The 13,300-nt window shown below is 41.6% G+C and overlaps 1 protein-coding gene across 6 annotated transcripts in view; it reads left to right on the top strand.

The window, feature by feature from the left end:
* Nucleotides 1-478: 478 nt before the first annotated feature.
* The window catches only part of LOC128692303 (uncharacterized), a 249,820-nt gene continuing 236,998 nt past the window's right edge, over nt 479-13,300 (top strand). For 2 of the 6 annotated variants that reach the window (XM_053781413.2, XM_053781379.2), the window contains exon 1: nt 599-827. In XM_053781413.2, the coding sequence (XP_053637388.2) occupies nt 771-827 (57 nt within the window). In that variant the 5' untranslated portion in view covers nt 599-770. Of the gene's footprint in view, nt 828-13,300 lie in introns of all 6 variants that reach the window. The other 4 variants (XM_070080558.1, XM_053781397.2, XM_053781389.2 and 1 more) reach the window with 4 other exon arrangements.

Genomic DNA, 13,300 nt, shown 5'->3' with positions numbered 1-13,300 from the left:
TGGGTGTTATATTACCAATTTTCATTGGTTTTGTTTGCTGTTCTGCTAGTAGCTTCCTAACAGCCTCGTTTGTTAGTTCAAATTGTTGAGTGTTTACTGTGCTTTCTAATGTTGCCGCTTCTTCATTCGGGAACCATAAGTGCAATTCTTTGTCTTCATTGATTCTGTACAGTTGTCGTTTTACGTGAACTGGAGCAGTTTCAGCTTGGAGATAGCTTTCGCTGAAGTGTAGTTTTCATTCTCCCATATTAACCAAGCACTTCTGTTTACCTTCCTCTTTAATGTTCTCCTTGTAGTGTATATGTTGCACATTCAGAGACTACTGAAGTGGTGTATTCAGTCCAGTGCAGCGCTTACACGCTTACTTCCAGTATTATGTGAATCATCATCATCATAGTATTTCACTACAATAGTGTATAGCTGATTGCATGGTTGCATTATACTTAGTATAAAGCGCTTTTGTAACTTCCTCCTTCGGAGTTGTTGTGCTTAGCGAAGGTTCTCTTCTATGAAGGAGTGTGCTAGCTGGGTCTTACAATCACACCTCTCATCCCCACTCACATGAATCACTACCACTGGGTTACGCAGTGCGAGTTTTGCTAGCGGGGTTAGTGTTGTGGGTGAACCTTCTTGGCACAGAGACTGAGCTGGCACACAGTTGGCTTGGCAGTCTTGTGCGTAGCTGGCACTGTGTGCTGGTCTGGCCTAGCTGTCGTGACAGTCTTGCGTATAGCTGGCACTGTGTACACTGGTTTGGCGTAGCTGTGACGATGTGTACGAGTGTTGCTTGCTCAGATGAGTTCTCGACAGGCATTCAGTCCCCCTGGGTAAGTTATAACTGTTTTGGCCTGTCCTGCCCCACACCTGTGGTGTTACCTTGGGGTAATCATCGACTGCCATGGGTTGACTCGTTACTGTGTACTTGCAGATTGCACTCCAGTTAAGAGTATGTTAGACAATACTTATAGAGTCTGGAGTCACCTGATTGAGTAATTACCCATTTTTCTGGTAATGTACGCTAGGTCCTTTCAGTAGGTTTCATATTTAATGAAGCTATAAAGTTAAAGCTTATAAAAATGTTAAACCTATATATATATATATATATATATATATATATATATATATATATATATATATATATATATATATATATATATATATATATATATATATAAACTACAATCAGTATGTCTCTGAATCCCTATCCATATTACTTGCTTTATATAGCTAAAATTTGATTGTAACAAACTTACGTTGTGAGGCCAGGCACAGATATGTACAATTTGACGAAGGGATCAAACTTAAACTTGTGGATTCCCTCACATAGGCTTCCGGAAGCATGGTGAAGTCGAAGCCTTGAATAAATAAGAAAGAAAACCAGAATGTCGAATATAATATTGGTTTCTCGAGAGAAGTTTAAAAAAAAAACATAATTAGATAATAACTAGCAAAAGAATTTTAAGTAGAACAATACAGATAGATTCATTACTCATGATGAATTTTGTCAAGTAAAACATAAATGGAGAAGATTACCAGGTCAGGAGCCTGAAAGACACAGTGTGCGACTAAGGCTACTAGAAGTATCTATAACATTTTAGTTTGTATGGAGATGGTAGTCTCTCAAAATGTGAAGTGTGTGGATATATATATACCTTTGATATACCTTTGAATTTCGAGAGTTTCTACTACCGGAGTCCGGCCATACTTGAGGCTGTACTGCCAAGTTGTGTGACACAGGAAAATGTGATATATGACTGCATTGTAACTCTGCTTCGTGGTTCAGAAGTCTTTATTACGTTTGTGTGTTACTGCATTTATTGGCTCTGGAATGTTAAAATTATTTAAATTTTGTTAAGAAACGACATAACCGTCTAACCTAACGAACCCTAGCCTAAATAACGTAAATCTCTAATTTTGCTAAAACCAGTATTGAACATGCAAGAAATTCACTCAGGATTTAGGACATTGTGAACATATTACAAGTAAAATTTAATGCATTGTTGCTCCAAAATTCTTGCAGTCAATTACTTTTAGTATTAATATGCAGTGGTAAGCTTAAAGTAAACACTAAAGGTGTTAAGCACCGTCTACCTTCCGGATATCGTTAAATGTTCGGTCATTGTGCAGATTTGGAACAAATCATTCCCCGTAATGTTCAGGTGTAAATTGTTGCACGTTTCTCGCCCACCCTCGGAGAGGAAAATTTTTAAGGATTTTAAATATTAAATTTAGGTGATAGAATTGAGCAGTGAAAGTTCTCTGTTTTACTAACCTTAAATGGTACTGTAAATACACAGCATGTTAATCTGCCTATCCATGACCAGTTTCGAGAGTTATACCCTCAACCTTGGCTGAGGCCTCTTACTGCTCTTGCCGTGTAAACGAACCATCACAGTCTGGTTGATCTGGCACTTGGAGGAGGTAATGGTCCTGTGCCTTCATAAAACTCCTTTGTTAGGGCAAAATCTCTTGGTTTAACCTTAATAAGGCTAACAGATTACTTGGATTTATATCAAGAAAGATAAGTAACAGGAGTCCAAAAGTTATTTTACACTACATCACTAGTAAGGCCTCGCTTAGATTATGCTGCTCAATTTTGGTCTCCATATCACAGAATGGATACAAATGCATTGGAGAACATACAGAGAAGGAAGACTAAATTAATCCACTGATTAAGGAATCTCTCTTACGAGAATAGATTGAGAGCCTTGAATCTTCGCTCTCTTGAGAGACGTTAAATGATGGTATATATCATCTGTGCTCCAAGACTCTTCAATATATTGCCAACATATAATAAATATATTGTCTGAACGAAGGTAGAATTTTTCAAGAAGCTGGACTGCTTCATGCTACAAGTTCCAGATCAGCTAGGTTGTGAAGGCTTTGTAGGCCTGCGGGTCGGTAGTACAAACAGTCTGGATGACCTGGGGGTCAACAAGGAATCTTGTCCTCAGACCGGGCACAGATAATGCACATCCAGTATTTCCTGACGCAATAACTTTCCCAAGGCTAGTAAACCCATGTCCCTGCTATCTTGTTATCAATGTAGGGAAGAGAAAGTGGTCGCCACTGAGTATCAGGTGGATGATAGGTGAGTGTCCCGTCGGGGAGAGATCAGGTGGATGATAGGTGAGTGTCCCGTCTGGGAGAGAGTCAAGTTGAAAAGTGAGTATGCCGGTCATGTCAGCTGGGTGAGACGACTGTGGAAGATGAATGGCAGATGAGGAGACTCGGGCGACCAGGGGGACTGATTGCCTCCATAATGAGACTTGTCAAAGCTTTGAAGTTTGAATAATGATGACGCTGATGGTTATCTGAGAGGTGCTAGGCTAGTGGGTGAGGGTTGCTGTGTTGAGGGAGAGGCACTGTGTTGGGAAGGGTGAAGAGGTGGTAGGGGTGGAGGCTTCTGTTTCAGAGTTGCATGAATGGAGAAAAGTGGATCCCTGGATGCTTGCTGCCTAGCATCAAGACACCGCCCAACAGCGACGAGGGAAACTTGCTATGTTAGTAGTACAGTAATCAAAGACGATGGAGCCAATATCACGAACACGTAAAAGTCAGACGGTTAATCTGAGCACTTTGAGATAAATAGTGAACTCTGATAGACATTAATTTTAATTTAATCATTGATAACTAAGTAAATGTGAAGACACAGACTTGTAGCAAAATAAGGCTTTACTTAGGCATTCATTTCTTTTCTCAAAACTTTTCGCTCGAGCGAAACGTTGCTAAGGCTTGTTCATCTCCATATGTCTTTGTGTGGGTAATATGTCCTTCAATCAAGGAGATAGATGTGGAGGTTGAGCCGGTGGTGGTGCAGCCGGAGTTGTTCACTGGACGGCAACACAACTCAGAGGTGAGCACATACACACCTCACCGCTGACACAACCAAACGAGTCTCACCTTACTCCTCAGTAGGTGATGCTGTGTGTCACAGTCAGCTTCCTCACTATCATTCACAGCTTCTATAGACAGCTGTATGCCTCTCTCTCACTCTCTCTCTCTCTCTCTCTCTCTCTCTCTCTCTCTCTCTCTCTCTCTCTCTCTCTCTCTCTCGCTGTGTCTGGGTCGTACACACACCTTCTTCCTGTGCCACTCCCTACTGCCACTAAGCTGCATCAGACAAACAACCAGCATGATAGTGTATCACATGTATAATTGTACATCATATGGTGGCGTGCAGGCGTGTCACGCACGTCAAGCTTCACCTACATTAATTATTATGCATGATAATACGACGGTAGTGTGTTATTACTGGACCCACGTCAAGACTGTTCAGCTGCCTCCCACCATGCATAAGGGGAATTACCAATAGACCCCCTGGCTGCCTTCAATAAGGAGCTGGACAAATACCTAGAGTCAGTACCCTACCAGCCGGGATGGGGCTTGTACTCTGGACTACGTGCGGCCAGCAGTAACAGCCTTGTTGATCAGGCCATGAGTCACCGGGAGGCCTAGTCAAGGACTGGGCCGCGGGGGTGTTGACCCCGGAACACCCTCCAGGTAGATGTGTCTCCCACCCCATCCCCCGAATAAGTAACACAAATCTAACACAGCCTATCCTCTCCTAACATAACGTAATCTAACCTAATTAACCTTAAGTATATTTGAAAACAATACGCTAGATACGTAGGTACGGTCGTTGCCGGCGGCGTGTAGAAGGCAACGTTATGACGTCTTTTGAACAACGGGACTAAGCACCTGCAGCCACAGCCATGGCAATACAGCCGCCAGCTAATTCCTCAGCACCGTGTCACTAGTCACTTGTTACTTCTCTTACCAGAATTATATATAACACTTGTGGAAAGATTCTTACACCAAGTACAGTCGGTTGTATCTTATTTTTTGTGGAAATTACAAGTTGCAAATTGTATTTAGAAATTAATTCCATTTTTTTTTTGTGCATTTGATGGATATTGAGGCGAGGTTGTCGAGGTGAAGGGGTGAACACGAGGAAGGCAACCTTGCATGGGATTGGCCAAGTCTGCATGGTTCCAGCCAATCCCCGTCCACGATGCTCTTGCCCAGGTACACACATGAATTTCCCACGGGATCCCCCCCTTGACAGTTGTCTTTTCTTCTATTGTTAAAATCTTTTTCCCTCTACTTCTCTTACTCTCCATCCCTCTTCTCTCCCCCTCATCCCTCTCCTCCTGTCTGTGCCTCTCCTGCCATTGCCCCTCTTCTCTGTCATTTTATTATACTCTGGTAACTTCCACTGTATAGATAAGTGTAATTTGTTTTAAACCTCAGTAAGCGGCATTCATAATAGACCATAAGACATTGTGTTGCCAACTTTTCCCATTCTCTCTCTCTCTCTCTCTCTCTCTCTGGAACAGCATATAAGTTTAAAATCGAACTTATGTGCATGTGTATATATATATATATAATATATATATATATATATATATATATATATATATATATATATATATATATATATAATGCAAACAATCGCAGACGGGCGATCTTAACTATGCAAGACAAGCCACGGGGGGTGGAAATCTTTAGCTCAAGTACTTTCACACTTCTCAGTGCGTCATCAGGAGCTATGCAATGTTGCAAGAGAGCAACTAAAGCAGGGAGAGAATTCTCCGAGTAGCGTAGTGCGGATGTGTTACCAGCCACGGTTAACTTTACAATGGTCGGTGCCAACCCCACCCTACCGCCATCCTCCTACTCCCCATATGGGGTAGGAGGGTTTCCGAGATGTCTAGTATGAAATTATAAGGTATAATAGCCAGCCCAAGCTTTTTCTAGTCGTTTATAACAGGTCATGTGGTTTGAGAAAGTACATTTGTCGTAGGCTACTATATACATGGACTGCTATTATTTGTTGAAAAGTCACTAATGTCAGCAAGAAAGACTTTGTACAGGACTGAACCTAAATAAGTGATAGCCAGGAAAATTTTACTAGTATTAAAAAATTATTAACCTTGCTTTCAAAAACACAGGGACTGTGAAGTAAAACACGCTTTCCAACAAAGTTGGTGGGGTTTACAAGGTTCCATGTACTCAGTGTCCTCTCTCATATATTGGTCAAACAGGTAAATTTCTGGAAATCAGAATAGGCCAACATACTCATTCAGGACAAGGCAGGAGTTGAACGCTATCTTTAACCACCTTAGTTCATGTAATCACTCACCGGAATGGGATGCTGCCCAGATTATAGTACCAAACAGTTTTGTCATGGAAAGATATATAATTGAATCTTCCCTCTTGAAACATGAAAGGAATGCAGTATATAACTCAAATTGTGGGCTATACTAGCTCAGTAGCTATTTAGTAGAGTCCGTTGTACATAATTTTAAACAACAATGCTATACAAAATCTCAGGATTGTTCATTATGCCAGGTGGGTTGATGGATTGGTGACGCCAGACCAATGTCTACACACCATAACTTTATACCACGTCAGTTGTGAACGGTTATATAACGCGTTTAGCTGTTAATGTACCATACAGTGACAAGCACATAAGATTACGAGATAACATAAGGAGAGGTTAAAAGGTATTAGAAATTTAGATCATAGAAATATCAGAAAGGCATAGAAGATTCCGAAGTCTGGCATATTAACCGACACTGAGAAGAATAGACAATATCTAGGAAGAGACACTTCTCAGTGCCTCAGTAGAACATTTGAGTACCCCAGGACATTTAAACGGACAAAGAGCACATTCTATTCCTTTCTTTTATTATTTAAAAACGTTACACAGAACAATAACAATCCATGTGGATAGCATCCAACGAGAAATGTAATTTCTGAAACCGCATGACCTATTGTAAACACCAGAAAAAGCTTGTGGCTGGCTATAATACCTTATAATTTCATACTTGACATCTCAGAAACCCTCCTACCCCATATGGGGAGTAGGGGGATGGTGGTAGGGTGGGGTTGGCACCGACCATTCTAAGGGTAACTGTGGCTGGTGACACATCCGCTCTACGCTACTCTGAGAATTCTCTCCCTGCTTTAGTTGCTCTCTTGCAACATTGCATAGCTCCTGATGACGCACTGAGAAGTGTGAAAGTACTTGAGCTAAAGATTTCCACCCCCTGTGGCTTGTCTTGTATATATATGTAAAACAACCATGGGGGTGAGAATAATAGCTCTAGGCCTTTCGTGCTGAAATCAGCACATCAGGAGCTTGCGATGTTGCAGAAAAGAGGAGGAGTCCAAACAAATACGATCCCAGGGGACGTCTTCACTGGGGTGAGAGAGGCAGAGAGAAGGGAACAGAAAATGCCCCCAGGCATACCAGGTACCCATAGCCAGAAATAATATATGTTTATTTCTACAAGTACATGTACAAGGTATACAGGCTTAGCTGACATCAATGACATACTACTGTATAGAAAGCCACATGTTATGCAGAGCATATCGGACAAATTATGTCAGTTTTATCTCAAGATGCGACCCACACCAGTCGACTAACACCCAGGTACCCATTTTACCGATGGGGAACAGAGACAACTGGTGTAAAGAAACATGCCCAATATTTCTACCCTCACCGGCAATCGAAACGGACCCTCGCCGTGTGAAGCAAGATTCTGAGGCAAACTCTGGTTCAGCCTTCAGAAAGAGCAGGCAAAATTGGCACTACATTAAGACAATCCAATGCATTAGTATAAGAGCCCAATTTTTGACTGTGTTATGGCCTCGACTAAAAACGCACCTAATTTGAACAACCCACTTCTGATATTGTATAATGAATGCTTATCATTCTTAATAATTGCCGATTCTACAATATTCCTCTCAGGTCAAGAGGGACAAGAGAAGATACCTCTTGCTTCCTGCCAATTTGCTGGATTATTACAAGCTCTAATGTGGTTGAAAATTGCGTTCGACGCCTATGCAGTATGTATCGAATAACGGTGTTGTGAAATTCTTACTTCTGGAGGTTTTTCAGTCTGCCCCAAATAGGAGAGAGAGCAGCCATTACAACCAATTCTGTAGACACCACCAGCACTCCGTTGGAGTGAATTTCTTATCAAAATGCTTCTGACAGTCCGTGAATTTTTAAAAACTACCCAAAACCAACCCACCACCCACCACATACACCTGCCCAGGAAGTGAAAATAGCTAGAAATACAGTCTGTCGTATATATGAAAAGAAATTTGGGAGAAATGTTAGGGCCATTGATTGTGAAATATATGGAAAAACATCCCATATATCATGTACAAAGCTTCACGCAACAATGAGAAATGACCCAAAACAAGAAAATAAATTCTGGATTTGCCCCAATGAGATGGAAGGCTGGTTGGGCATAAGAGAGGTACTGAAAAGTGAATTCCTAGAAAGCATAAGAAAGTTTCTAAGGAGCTTGCCAGATATATACACAGAGTGGAAAACGGGATGAGGAATCAGAATAGGAGGAAACCGCAGATAAAGGTGAAAACCAGGTAGTGGAAATATAAGTGGAAAACGTTATATACAGAGCAAGTTGGAAAAGAACGAAACATTGGTATATAACATAGAGGAAAGGGAAACAGAGGAAGAGAAAGCTAGACCAGGAATAAACGAAAACGAAAAAAGGGAAGAAATACGCCTAGATGACAGAACAAGAGAACTCAGATCAGGTGACAGATCTTGGGAAAGACACAAAATCAGTAAATATAGGCAGTCAAAGCATTTGCAGTACTGTGCAAAAGGTATGTGCCTATATGGCAGAGCTTGCTGGAATAAACACACCAGAAAATGTGCCAACATGTTGAGGAGGGGAAAGTGTCGTTTCAACATAGAGTACAGCAGGTACTTGCATCCAGTAATGTGTAAAGCTTCAACACAGTCCAGAGAATGTTACGACCCGAGCTGCCCAGACCACCATATAAAAGGAACACGGCAATACAGAGAAAGCAGAGAAAGGGAAATTGGACATCAATCTTTTTTAGACATAAAGAGAAGCGATCGAACCAAAGAAAGAGACAAAAAGGGAGAATGGTACAGAGAGGGCAGATGGGCAGCAAAATGGTACACATCAAACCAGGCAGCAGTCCAACAGGACCGAATAAACAATCAAATGCAAAGTCAGTACTGGAGAAACCAGGGTATGTACACCAGGGGTCATACCAGGTAGTACATCACTAGTGGTACTAACGAAACACAAAGCAAGACAAAACATCCCAAATGGTAATTCCTGCTTCATATTTGCAAATATTCAGGGTTTGAAATCAAATAAAAACGACAAAGTTAGTTATGTCAGTGGGCTCCTATCAGCAGCGAATGCCATGTTTGGGGCATTTACAGAACACACACAAGGGATGTTTTGGACGGAGAGATAAAGATAGAAAGCTGTAACATGTTTAGATGTGATAGAATTAGTAGGTACAGGGAGGAGTAGGAAATTATGTAAAGGATATTTTCTGTTGCACAGAAGTGCTGAACTCTGCGAATGATATAGTAGAAATCTTAGGCATTAAAGTTGAAAACAGGAATTTGGTAATTATCCTAGTATAAAAACCACCATCAGCAACTGCTGAGGAATTCACAGATCAGCAAAGGAAGATAGATAGCTATGTGGATAGGCTAGAAAATCCCACACCAAATATTTTACTCCTTGGAGATTTTAATCTCCCTCATGTAAAATGGAAGATGGCACAACGTTGTTATATCAGAAATATCTCCGGGAAGCAACCTGGCTCAGCAGACACATACTAGGGAACTACTGAGGCTCTGTGAAAAGTATTCATTAAACCAACAGATAACCGATCCCACTAGAAATGAAAATACCCTGGATTTGATATTTACAAACAACGATGAACTAATCAAAGACATAACAGTTACAAAAACAATATATTCTGATCACATCATAGAAGTTCAAACGAGTATTAACTCAGGGTTAGGGAACTGCGTCACGAATGTTAGAGACGGGATGTTCAGTAAGTTTAATTTTAACAACCATAGAACTGACTGGAAAAAAAATAAACCAAGAGTTATCAGACATCCTGGGAATCAGACGTGAGCACCCTAAATCCCCACCAGTGCCTAGAGAAGCTGAATACAGAAGCATACAAGGTATGTATGAAGCACGTACCATTGAGGAAACCAAGAAGATCAGATATAAAGAGCGTAGGAGATGGTACAGAAGAAGACAACGGGTTACTGAATTGCTTAAAAACACAAATAGGCTTCAGCTTAGACGAAAGATCATTGAACTAGAGTAAAAACTTAGGATGTCATACCTAACAGAAGAAGTACGAAGGGAACAAAGGGCCATACAGGATATTGCAAGAAACCCAAAATATTTCTATTCCTATGCATAATCCAAGCTTAGAACTACCTGTAGAATTGGACCACTACTGAGAGGAGACTCGTATACTGACGATGAACATAAAATGAATGAAATCCTAAAAGAACAGTATGAGTTGGTGTTCAGCAACTCACTAAATGACAGCAAGGTAGAAAATGCAGAAATATTTTTCACTCTAGAAGAAGGCCGCGCAGACCAACTAACTGACATTAGTACAAATCCCATAGATTTCGAAAAAGAATTAGACAACATGCCCACTCACTCAGCACCTGGACCAGATTCATGGAAAGCTCTATTTATAAAAAAGTGTAAAGCACGAGCCCTCAGCATTCTTTGGAGAAAGAGCTTAGATCTAGGTAAAATACCGGAGGCCTTAAAAGAGTGCAAACATAGCTCCTTTGCATAAGGGAGGTAGTAGCGCACTAGTTAAAAATTACAGACCAGTAGCCCTATCCGCGCGCACAAAAATATTCGAATGATGAGATGGCAGATTACAAATTTCATGGACCAGCATAACCAGACCCAGCATGGTTTTAGAGCAGGACGATCATGCCTGTCACAGCTGCTGAACCATTATGACAGAGTTATGAAGACACTGGAAGACGACCAAAACGCAGAAGTGATTTACTCAGATTTTGCAAAGGCTTTTGGCAAATGCGATCATGGATAGCGTACAAAATGAGTGCCATGGGTATTACGGGGAAGGTAGGCAGATGAATTTTTGGGTTCCTAACACACAGAACATAAGTAGTAGTGAACAGGGCAAGATCCAGCATCAACGAGGTCAAAAGCTCAGTGCCCCAAGGCACTGTCCTGGCTCTTCTGCTGTTTTTCATCCTCATAGCAGACGTAGATAAAAAACACCCGGCACACTTTTGTATCATTTGCAGATGACACTAAAATAAGCATGAAAGCCACGGTAGAGTACACTGAAAAATTACAGGAAGACATAAACAGGGTTTTCCAGTGGGCAGTGGAGAACAACATGACGTTCAATGGTGATAAGTTCCAGCTGAGATATGGCAAGAATAGAGAACTCAAAAGGAACACTATATACAAAACTCAAGAGGGTCACCAAATAGACCGTAAGGAACACGTAAAAGATATAGGAATAATTATGTCAGCTGACCTTTCTTTTAAACACCATAACAAGACAAAGATCACGACAGCCAGGAAGATGACGGGGTGGGTATTGAAAACTTTCGAAACAAGGGAAATAATGCCGATGGTGACACTCTTCAAATCGCTAGTGCTCCTTCACTTAAAATATTGCTCAGTGCTGACGGCCCCGTTCAAAGCAGGAGAAATATCGGAGCTGGAACAGCACCGGGCCTAGGACTGAACCTTGTGGAACCCCACTCGACACATTCGCCCACTCCGACACTTCAGCACGTACCAGCACACGTTGTTTCCTTCCTGTCAGGTATTCCCTGATCCATTGCAGTACTTTCCCCTTTATTCCTGCCTGCTCCTCTAATTTTTGCACCAGTCTCTTGTGTGGTACTGTGTCAAAAGCCTTCTTGCAATCTAAAAAGATGCAATCTACCCATCCCTCTCTCTCCTGTCTTCCTTCTGTTACCTTATCGTAGAACTCAAGTAAATTTGTGACACAGGATTTCCCATCTCTGAAGCCATGCTGACAGTCATGTATGAGCCCAATCTTTTCAATGTGTTCCACTACTTTTCTCCTGATATTTTTTTCCATGACTTTACATACTATACAAGTCAGTGACACTGGTCTGTAGTTTAATGCTGCCTGTCTGTCCCCTTTCTTAAAAATTGGAACTACATGTGCTGTCTTCCACACCTCAGGCAACTGCTCTGTTTCGATAGATTTACCGAAGATTGCTGCTAATGGCACACAGTTCCTCTGATCCCCTCTCTCAGTATCCATGGAGATATGTTATCTGGGCCCACCGCGTTTGAGGTATCGAGTTCGTCTAGCACTTTCTTCACCTCTACCTTGGTTATGTGTATTGTGTCCAGCGCCTGCTGGTGCACCCTACCTCCCCAGTTTGCTGGAAGCATTCCTGACTCTGTTGTGAATACTTCTCTAAATCTTTTGTTTAGTTCATCACATACTTCTTTGTCACTCTTCGTGAGCTCCCCTCCTTCTTTCCTCAGCCTGATTACCTGGTCTTTGACTGTTGTTTTTCTCCTAATGTGATTGTATAACAACTTTGGTTCAGATTTGGCTTTTGATGCTATGTCATTCTCGTATTGCCTCTGGGCCTCTCTCCTTATCTTGCATATTCGTTTCTGGTTCTTCTGCTCATCTTGTTTTCTTGAGTCCTTTACCATCTATACCTTTTCCATGCTCTCGCACACTTGGCTTTGGTCTCTTTACACCTCCAGTTAAACCATGGGCTCACTCTGGTCTTACCATTTTTTCTGTTGCCCTTTGGTATGAACCTTTCCTCTGCCTCCCTGCACTTAGTGGTTACTATTTCCTTCATTTCATTTACTGTCTTTCCATCTAGTTCTCTTTCCCACTGCACTTCATGCAGGAAACTTCTCATTCCTATGTAGTCTCCTTTTTTGAAGTTTGGTTTCTCTCTTTGTTCTCGTGCTGCTGCATTCTCCACTGTTAACTCAACAAGATATTCAAAACTCAGGACATCATGATCACTAGCGCCAAGGGGTCTTTCGTGGGTGATATCCCTTATGTCTGAACTATTCAAGGTGAATATGAGATCCAACCTTGCTGCAACATCCTCTCCTCTCTCTCTCTGGTTGTATCCCTAACATGTTGATGCATAAAGTTCTCCAATACAGTCTCCAACATCTTAGCCCTCCATGTTTCTGGTCCCCCATGTGGCTCTAGGTTTTCCCAGTCAATCTCTTTATGATTAAAATCCCCCATTATAAGCAATTTTGTCCTACCCATATGAGCCCTCCTGGCCACTTCAGCTAGTGTATCCACTATTGCCCTATTTCGCACATCATACTCTTCTCTTGTTCTCCTGCTGTTAAGTGGTGGGTTATGTATTACTGCTATCATCACCTTTGGGCCACCAGTCTGAAGTGTTCCCACAATGAAGTCGTCTGTT

Source organism: Cherax quadricarinatus, chromosome 6 (genome assembly GCF_038502225.1).
Source record: "Cherax quadricarinatus isolate ZL_2023a chromosome 6, ASM3850222v1, whole genome shotgun sequence".
Lineage (NCBI taxonomy): Eukaryota > Metazoa > Arthropoda > Malacostraca > Decapoda > Parastacidae > Cherax > Cherax quadricarinatus.
The sequence above is the reverse complement of the archived record's forward strand: the minus strand, read 5'-3'. Positions and strand labels throughout refer to the sequence as shown.